General features: G+C 34.6%; 2 protein-coding genes and 1 pseudogene across 3 annotated transcripts; all 3 read left to right on the top strand.

Annotated features, from left to right (window-relative positions):
• LOC104783678 lies at positions 7-295 on the top strand (annotated as a pseudogene).
• On the top strand, positions 885-2020 carry LOC104780098 (kxDL motif-containing protein 1-like). Of its 2 annotated transcripts, none has more exons than XM_010504560.2 (4): positions 885-959; positions 1220-1325; positions 1440-1592; positions 1673-2020. In XM_010504560.2, the coding sequence occupies exons 2-4, from the start codon at positions 1222-1224 to the stop codon at positions 1773-1775; spliced, it is 360 nt and encodes a 119-aa protein (XP_010502862.1). In that variant the 5' UTR covers positions 885-959; positions 1220-1221; the 3' UTR covers positions 1776-2020. The 2 variants fall into 2 exon arrangements, with proteins under 2 accessions (XP_010502862.1, XP_010502863.1); XM_010504561.2 differs by having other exon boundaries at positions 885-974.
• On the top strand, positions 8154-8521 carry LOC104783677 (kxDL motif-containing protein 1-like). The gene is made up of 2 exons (XM_019244368.1): positions 8154-8335; positions 8419-8521. The coding sequence occupies exons 1-2, from the start codon at positions 8154-8156 to the stop codon at positions 8519-8521; spliced, it is 285 nt and encodes a 94-aa protein (XP_019099913.1).

Genomic DNA, 10462 nt, shown 5'->3' with positions numbered 1-10462 from the left:
TGCAAGACATGAAGTTTACAACATTGGTAATGCTCGTACTGGTGATAGTAATCCAACTGTCTCCAACGTTGATCAGAGCCACCACAATAGTTGAAGGTCCGAATCCGATCGAAGAGAAACTACAATGCATTGTGATGTATCCTTTAATCCAACCAGTCGCACATTGCTGTCAAGTAATGGTAGAATACAAACCGTGTTTATGTCAATTCATGAAAGGCGGATGGTCACAAGCTTTAATTCTCCAAATGCTCGCAAAACCTACAAAGCTTGTAATATTCCTGATCATATTTGTTGAAAACCTCATTATTATATCTATAAAATAATTACTATGTAATGACCAGGATTATTATTATATTATAGTTTTTCTGTTATGTTGCAATAAAAAAATTATCTTGTTACAAGCATACATAAATTTCTGATTTGACATGGTTAGCAGAAAACCAAAAGTTTTTATATTAAAAATTAATAATTAATTAGATAACCGGGGTAAAATTGGAATTTTGAATTTGTTGAAAAATCATATGGATATGAAAACAACAACACTTATTGTTTTAGGTTTTAAATGACACGTTTTTATTATTTGGTGTATTTTTATTCTAATCCCAAACAATTGAGTATTAAACGTCCAAATAAAAATAAGTTCGAGTTTTTTTTTGGCATTTTTCCCGATTATTATTACGTTATAGTTTGTTTTTTTGATGGTGCAATAAAAAATTTATCTTGCTACAAGCATAACATAACCTCAATATGAGAAAGATTTATTATACTTAAACCATAAATATTATCAAATTTCAAAGCCAGCCCAGCACTAGACCCATTAGCCCATGAAGAGGCCCATCACTCACTACACCAAATCGTAGAAAACAGTTAAATAAAGGCTTTGATAATCGAAAATGTCGAAGTCCGATTGAACCGGATCTCGCAGTCTAGCTATAATCGTTCGTTGGGGTACAACAAAGGTGAGAGCCGATTCTGTGAGTTGAACAGTTTTCGAATTCGTTTGAGATCTATGATTTCGATTTGGTTTCTTGAGACTTTGAATCTCTGTGATAAGAGAAACTCGATTTTGTAAACAATTTGATGCAATCTGTGAAATGTTTGGTTAGGCATGTAATGAGGAGCAATTTGGAATCTTGTTCAGTTCTGTGTCTGTCTGCTGATTAGAGATATTAATTACTGATTACCTAACATAAGTACTTTTGCGCTTGTCTAATTAAAGAGATGGAAGAGTCCATAAGAGCAGCTTCACAAGAAGTATCTGAAGAATTCAAAACTCTTGTCAAGGCAGAAGATCTCAATTCTCTCAGACATTTGCAGCATCTCATGTATGTTTGAATTATCTTTTTTTTTTTTTTTTAATATACTCTGTGGAGTTGGTTTATATGAAGAACTCAGTACATATGTTGTGTGATGATGGTCTTGTGTGCAAATTTTGGTAGATTAGGGAGGCTACAAGATAGCAATGCGGTTCTTGCACACTACAATGAATTTGCAGAGAATTGCTTTGCTGATGTATCGTTGGAATTCGCTAGAAACATCCGTCTTTTGAAATCAATGAAAGCAGACCTCGATTACATTTTCTTGAAACTAAGGTATGCTCCCCTTTTTCTTCTGATCTTTGTATCCCTTTACAGTTCTGATCTATGCTCATGAGTCCTTTTCTTGTTTTTAGGAGCATCAAAAGTAAGATTCTTGCTACGTACCCAGACGCATTTCCAGATGATTCTACTAGTGATGCGTTTGATCGAAGGCCTGATCTCCAGTTGCCTCAGTAAGCATTCAGAAACTTTTAGATGTGTATTCTTCCGGAGAAGACCTTTCTTATTGTGTTTGCTTGCTTCTTTTTTCCTGGATAGGTTTCGTCATGTAATTACTTGATGTGTTCTTAGTTATATTCTCTGTTAATGGTAGAGAGATACTTTTCTTTTGTTGATGTTGCATTTTAGTAATAGATGGAGAACCTTCGTACAAAGGATTTCAGATTGTAGTGCCATACCTCTATATAACTTTTGAATACCTATTTACAGCGTGATACAAATATACGTTCATGAAAATAAATAGGATTGAATTTGTCGAATGCGTAGAACATCAAATGACTAGAGAGCGTAGGGTAGATGATCCCATCACTATGGGATGAAACAAGTTAGGCTCACTGCCATGTCCCTACTAACACTACCTCCTTTTGGTATATGTTGTTTACTATTCTTAACATTTACACCGAAAAAAACAAGAAATATAAAATGTTGTAAGTTTACTACAGTTGGCCATTTGACGACCATCAACGACTAGAATCTACTGTCATGGAGTTCTAATTTCCTTTTCAGTTGACAATATATTTAGGTACCTTCTATATCAATACTCGCTCGCATTGAATCAGACGAACCTCTTCCTTCCATTCTTCTTAAAACCCTTATATGGCAAGTGAAATCATGCGGTTCCCACTTTTGAAAACAAACATCTCTTTGTGAAAACAAACTGAACTTCATGAAACTTGTTGGCCCAGCTTCTGATATCTCGAATAATATTTTTCACTGTAATATCAATGTGTTGATTGTTTAAGCTTTTTGTACTTCAGAGTCTCCTTCAAAGCAAACAGAGGTAATTCCTCTTATCCATGTTTGTTGTATGGCCGCTAAAAGTGATTTTGCTTCAGCATCAAGTGGAGATAACGCAGTTCCAAGAATCAATGAACCCCAGAATTTGATATCCCACTTTTGTCTCGAAGAATCTAGCCTCCTTTTGCTTGTGTGGTGTGATGATCATAAGCTGCATCATAATTACATTTCAATATTGATGTGTCGGTCTTTGCCAATAGGTACATGGGTGTTGGTGTATTTGAGATCGTTGATGGCTTGTATGAGGATTATGATTGTGCCAATCAACGACGTCTCCTTTTGCACGCTGAACAACATTTATTGGCCTTTCTCGAATAGTATTGAATATATAATTGTTTCGAGACTTCCAAATATGCCCAAGTAGCGAGAAAGGTATCATTTGTGTGTTTGGAAGAAGACCGTCTGTATATTGCATTTCCAAGAAGGTGGTAATGAATTGTTCACTATTAAAAGATGTAGAGAGTAACAGATTATTTGGTCTATTAGAATGTTCCCATATTTGTTTGTCTTGTGGACAATAGAAGAGAATGTGATCTATGGTTTCATCTGCTTAGAAACATCTTGGACAAATGGGATCCAAATTCATACTTCTTGAGTTTAAACGGGTAATAGAGAGTAAGGATTTTGAAAGAATGCGTTAAAGAAAATGTTTAATTTTTGGTAATATTCTAAATTTAAGCCCAAAAAAGACTATTATAGTAAAAATCCACATTGACTCACATTATATGGCATTGCTTATCTATTTTGATGTTTTCTAATTGATTTTGTTGACTAGAAATTATATACTCATAATTCACACATTCAATTCACACTCTCACATTTCAGATCCTCGTCATTTATATATATATATATATATATATATATATACAAATTGACTACTAAAAACATAAACTAAACATCCCTAGTACACTTTTTAAACACAGAAAAAACATTGGAATTACTGAGAAGATGAAGACAGTGAAGTTGACAACACTAGTATGCATCACATTTGTTGTGGTCCTCATGTCATCTCTAGCCACGGTTAAATCATCTATGGTTGAAACTTCCGTGAAACCGCCTTGCACTGAAATTGAGATCACATGATATGTACCAGCAATAATTGTTGGAACCACTCTGCTGGAAACTAAAAGCACAATAACCATGTTTTTGTGATTTCATTAAAAACCCAGCTTTCAAGCAATTAGTCACCTCTCTGCAAGCTCACGCTCCTTCAGGATTTTGTGGTATTCCTTATCCTTCTTGTGGAAGTTCAAGATATTAATTATTATGTGACTACAAAAATTATGTAATAAGGATGATGATGATAGAAAATGTATTATTATGTCATGGATCATATTAATTCCCTGTAATGTTTCTTATATCATTGTAACTTATGATGATTATATAAAAAATACTAATAAAATTTTCTTAAGAGAAAAGAATTCCTTTCTCTAGTCGTTCATCCTTCTTTCTTAAAAAAACCATAGATCTAAGCCGCCGTTTGCCTCTCCGGTTCTCCCTTCCGGCACCGTAGAGGGCTCCCTCTCTTTCTTTTTTCCTTCTTAGTGGCCTTCTCGTCGGCGTGTCTTTCTCTGGAAGTAGCAGCAGTCCTTCTCTCTTATCTGGGCTCTAGTTGGTGGATCCAGTGATCATCAGGCACATGGCATCAGAGAGGTGCTTGTGGGTGGCCGTGGGAAGCATCTTGGTTCAATTGCTTAAGGACTGCATCGACCGAGTAGTTCTTTCGGCGGATCTGGGTTTTGTGCCTCTTCAGGCGTTGGTTCATTTCTCTGATTAATTTGGATGAAAGGAGCGAAACCCAGTATTCTTCTTCAATAATCGGTGGAAAATCCAAGTTCCGAAGCAAGAGAAATAGGGATATATAAGCTTTCGAGTTTTAGGATAATTTTTTTTTTTTTTGGACAGGATAATTTTTTAAAATACTATTTTTAGTCTCTTTTCAAAAATAGCACATTTATTGTTCATTTTCAAAAATATCACTAATTAAATTTTAAAAGTTTATCAAGTTTTAGAAAGATTAAAAAGTACTTCTTGATGATAACGGTTATTTGGAGTCTCCATCTAAAGTCTAAAAAGTTTATAAATTTTTATAAGATTTAGAATGTACTTCTTGATGATAACGATTAATTGGAGACTAGATCAATTTTTTTGCAAAGTCTTATTAAGTTTTTTTAAAGTTTTACAATGTAATTTAGAAGGTTTCACAATATTTTTATATGGTTTTTAGAAAGTAGTTATACGGTATTTATAGGATATTTATAAAAAAATTTACACTTATAAGAGAGAGTTTGTGTATGCTTTGATAAGGTTACACTCTTATTTGAGTATATTTAAAAATTTGAGAAGCATTTAGGATAATGTTTTTTTAGAAAATGATATGGAAAAAGAGACATTTTCAAAAATTCCCTTAAGATTTAGGGATATATAATTATTTTATAAATACCTCTAAAATTTTACAAAAGAAAATATCCCAAACACTAAAAATCAGATATCAAATATATATATATCAATTTATTTATATTCTCGGAATCATTTAAATTATCCTTTTAGCACAACATATTTAAAGATATAGATAACATCTTAAAGTGAATCTCCATAAATCAGTTCATGATAAAGTGCACATATGCATATATGTATAGAGTGCCAAAGCAATTTAAATCTTTTGACTCTAGTTATTTAGGTAATCTTAATAAAATATATAAATTATTATACAAAATCAACACATGCCACATTGCCACCACAGAAACATGATATGCATTTACGTTTCCATCTCTATATAATCACTTTTACCATCAATTAAAAAAAACGAAACCAGTCTCAATATTCTTACAACGAAAAAAAAAAAAAAATGGAGTGAAAAGAAAAGTGCGAGACGGATATCTCGAGTTCCAGATATAGCCTTTCGTCTTTCTTGGATTATATGGTCGATTTGGAAAGATAGGAACAAAAAAGTTTTCCAAGGTATCGAGTTAGAGCCAACGAAAATCTTGAATCAAGCGGCGAATGATAAATTATTGTGGGAGGAGGCCAAATCTTACTCGGCGCATTATCTGGAGTCTCCGCCTTCAATGGAGGAGAGAGGTCCCTTTCCCCGTTGTTTGGTTGATGGCTCTTGGAAATTTACGGATCTTTTTCAGGGTCTGGGCTGGTGGTGCTGTAGTGGAGAAGATACAACGCTTCTTTTGGGAGCACAGAGTCAACGAAGAAGCCTTTCTCCCTTACATGCGGAATTACAAGCACTGATCTGGGCTATGGCTTCCTTACTTGAGGCGGGAGTTGGTTGCCAGACTTTCGAGACGGACTGTGCAGAGTTGGTTGCGATGGTGCAGACGCCGGACGATTGGCCCGCTTTCTCGGCTGGAGGACTTTGCTTTGCTCCGTACTTCTTACCCTTCCTTCAACCTAGTCAGGATACCACGAGAGGTCAACGTAATGGCAGATTGTCTTGCTCGATCTTCAAGATCTCTAATCTCTGAATCATCTTTTGTAAACTCTTTTCCTCCTGTTTGGTCAACCAATCTTGGAGTTTTATTTTAATTTATTAATGTTTGGTTGAAAAAAAAAAAAGAAAAAAAAAGAAAAGTGCAAGACATGAAGTAGTTGCTGTTGTTGAGTTTCAGAGTGACAGAACTCGAGACATGGACATTGTCTGGAAACGGGTATGAGGAAGCCATTAGAATGCCTGTTAGAGCTTAGAATGGCTCTGATACCATGAAAGAACAGAGAGAACAAAGGTGAATTTGTCTTGTAAACTTGTGTTTTCGATAATAATGTTTTTGAGTGTTTACAGTTTCTTATATACACTACTTGAGAACAATCTAGAATATACAACTGTCTAGGGTGAGTCATCCTCTGTTTTGCAGAGATTGCAGAGGTGCATATTTGTTCTTATTAGAGCAGTTGGTCTTGTCTGGAGACGTCGTTTTCACCTTCGTATGAACGGTCTTCGTGCTTGCAGGCATGACTGCGACAAGGTGAGATGTTGTCTTCAATGTTTTCTTCTGTTGTATTTAAACGTGTGGGCTTGACTGGATTTGGGCCTTTGTTGAGGTTGTGTCGAGGCCCATTGTTATATCTTCTACATTTACAACATTGGTAATGCTCGTACTGGTGATAGTAATCCAACTGTCTCCAACGTTGATCAGAGCCACCACAATAGTTGAAGGTCCGAATCCGATCGAAGAGAAACTACAATGCATTGTGATGAATGTTATTGTACCATGTTTTCTACCGTTGACCAATCCTTTAATCCAACCAGTCGCACATTGCTGTCAAGTAATGGTAGAATACCAACAGTGTTTATGTCAATTCATAAAAGGCGAATGGTCACAGGTTCTATTTAATTCTCCAAATGCTCGCAAAACCTACAAAACTTGTAATATTCCTTTCCCTATTTGTTGAAAACCTCATTATATCTATAAAATAATTACTATGTAATGACTAGGATTATTATTATGTTATAGTTTTTTCTTTTGATGGTGCAATAAAAAAATTATCTTGTTACAAGCATACATAACCATCAATATGAGAAAGATTTATATTAAGTTATTAACCATCAATATGAGAAAGATATACATAACTAGGGCTGGGTACGGGGTGGGTACCCTTGAATTTTTTTCATACCCTTTACTCCACACAACCCTAACGTGTAATATAAAAAAATTACTCATACTCGAACCTTAAATAACGGGTATCCGATAAAAAATAGATGACCCTTTACTTTTATCCAGAAAACGAGTATCCAGTAACATAAATGTATGAAACATATAATTCCAAAAATTATAAAATTACAAACTTTAAAATAAAAATAATATATTAATTCAATTGGGTGTCGTATATATCATTTCAGTTAGGATAATAGGCTTTAACTTTAACTCTATAATATATATAAATAAATAATAAATAATAATAATACAAATATTAAAAGATATTAACGGGTCGGGTAACAAAAGGGGTAAAAGGACAAGTAACGGGAAGGGTATTGAAAACTAAACTAATACCCTATACACGTCCCTTACTAATGGGTAATATAGTTATAATACTCTTCACTTGATCCTAAAGCTGCGGGTATCCTTTTTTGGGACGGGTACGAGCCAAGTAATGGGTCAAATACGGTAACGGTATTAGATTATCTTCACTAGGAAATTCTCTTACAGATACTCTTTTTTAAAAAATATTAAAAAGAAGAGAGAGAAGAGAAAAGAAGGAGAATCGATTCTTCTAAGAGAAATTTGAGAAACAATTCTCGCAACAAATAAGACAGATGTTATTTATTCACTAGAACAGATATTAAAGAATAAATATAAAAAAAGAAAATTTGTAAAAAAATAATTTGTTTTTATTTTTTTCATTTTTTGAGAATTGTTCACCATTACTCCCAGTAAAGATCCCCTTAGCGGCCAGACCTATACATAACCATAATAAGCCCATCATTAAGCCCATCACTCCCTCACACCAAATCGTAGAAAACAGTTAAATAAAAAAAGCATTAATCGAATGTCGAAGTCCGATTGAAGAACTCAGTACATTAGTTGTGTGATGATGGTCTTGTGTGCAAATTTTGGTAGATTAGGGAGGTTACAAGATAGCAATGCGGTTCTTGCATACTACAATGAATTTGCAGAGAATTGCTTTGCTGATGTATCGTTGGAATTCGCTAGAAACACCCGTCTTTTGAAATCAATGAAAGCAGACCTCGATTACATTTTCTTGAAACTAAGGTATGCTCCCCTTCTTCTTATGATGCTGTATCCGTTTTACAGTTCTGATCTATGCTCATGAGTCCTTTTTTTTTTGTTTTTAGGAGCATCAAAAGTAAGATTCTTGCTACATATCCAGACGCATTTCCAGATGATTCTACTAGTGATGCGTTTGATCGAAGGCCTGATCTCGAGTTGCCTCAGTAATGCTTTTTTTTCCTGGATAGGCATGTAAATTACTTGATGTGTTCTTAGATATGTTCTCTGTTAATGTATGGAGTGATAGATAACTTCATACAATAAATTTCAGATTGGAAGTGCCATACATCTATATAACTTTTGAAGACCTATTTACATCGTGATACAAATATACGTTCATGAAAATAAATACATTGAATTTGAAGACTCCATCAGTTCCCATTTTAAGCTACTTCGAGCTTGGGATTTACTACTTTTTCATTGGATTCGACTAGATTTTTCTTTCAAGCTCTCTTTTCTAAAAATCGTTGGAGTCCTTTTGTTGCTTTTAAGTTAATGCATCAGAAACGGGGGAAAATATAGTTGTTGATAACCGGACCATCGAAATTTGGATCCCCATACGAATTTAAGAAAAACAAATTGCATCATAGCTTTCATAATACTAATAATTTAAACAAAATTCATTTCAAAATTTCTTTAAATAAAAGATTCTCTCTTCTTCGATGAAGGAAATGAGAAAAAATTATTTGACTTATATTAATCAAGATTATGAAGATACAATACTGTGAGTTTTGATTGGTCACCACGTTTAAACGAGGTAGTTAAAAAATTATGAATAATTCTACAGAAAACGATTCAAAAGAAAGCGGTTAAAGATAACAGAGAAAAAATATAGTACAATTAAAGAGAGCAGTTGGGTATTAGTTTGATTGATAATATTGTAATAATTAAATTGTATCTTATTATATAAAGTTTTGTTCCAAAGTTACTTTAATAAGATCTTGACATGTGTCAGTTGTATCAATAAGATGTTGACACATGTCAATTTTCAAATTAACTTAAATATTTTAAAATTATAAAATTTAAAAGTTCTAAACCTATCATGAAATTAAAATCTATACATAAGGAACAACAAATAATTATTTATACATACCAAAAATTTATAACTAATTTTTGAAAACAAAAATTAAAACTAATTCCTAATATTTTTGAAACGACCTAACACATTTTTTATATATATAATAATATTAAACTAGTGATCCCGTAATCACTAACCACCTATCCACATTCAAACCAAACAGCAGAAATAACCAAACGATACCATTAAACCAATAACCAACAAACCAATAATTAATTAACCAATAACAATAATAATTCAACCAAATCATAAAGCATTAAACCAGCAACCTAGCGACATTCTAATGACTCAACTCTAGCAACATAACAATAGCCATATATCCTCCTCTTCATCGGTTTGATTCCACGATCACATTTTCCCTTTACATACGCCACAACACATAAGAGATGCGTGAGTATTATCATAAACATTCAGTGAGGCAATGCTCTCATCTACTCCTCTATACACACAAGCAATTGAGATAACTCCAACCAACAAACAACAATAAAACAATCAAACCAGGTAAAGCAGACACCAGCCGCACCTTGAAAAGGTTGCGTCGACCGATGCCAAACAAGCATCGACCGACACCAACTCTACATCGACCGATGAATGCTCGACATTTTGCGAAATTCCAAATTACATCGATCGACACCTTCACATGGCATCGATCGTGGTTTTATCGGGCAGCTCGTGCATCGATCGACGTAGATACCGATCGACTCAAATGCCTAGCATCGATCGATGCAGATGTCGAGCATCGTTCTTGTGACAACCCGTCCCGCGGACCCCACTAGCCCCCGCTAGCCGTCCCAACGAACCCCAAGCTGGCCCTGTAGGGCATCGATCCTAACCTCTCACTCTGGATATCGAAATCCACCAGTAGGTTATTGGTGCGCCAGACATTCCTCAAACCCTGGTCCCCACCCTTTGACAACCTTCCCACAGGACAAGCTGTCACCAATAACCTACTGGTGGATTTGGATATCCACAGTGAGGGATTAGGATCGATGCCCTGCAAGGCCAGCTTGGGGCCTATGGAGGCACACTAG

The sequence above is a fragment of the Camelina sativa genome, chromosome 4 (assembly GCF_000633955.1).
Source record: "Camelina sativa cultivar DH55 chromosome 4, Cs, whole genome shotgun sequence".
NCBI classification, from domain to species: Eukaryota; Viridiplantae; Streptophyta; class Magnoliopsida; order Brassicales; family Brassicaceae; genus Camelina; species Camelina sativa.
The sequence above is the reverse complement of the archived record's forward strand: the minus strand, read 5'-3'. Positions and strand labels throughout refer to the sequence as shown.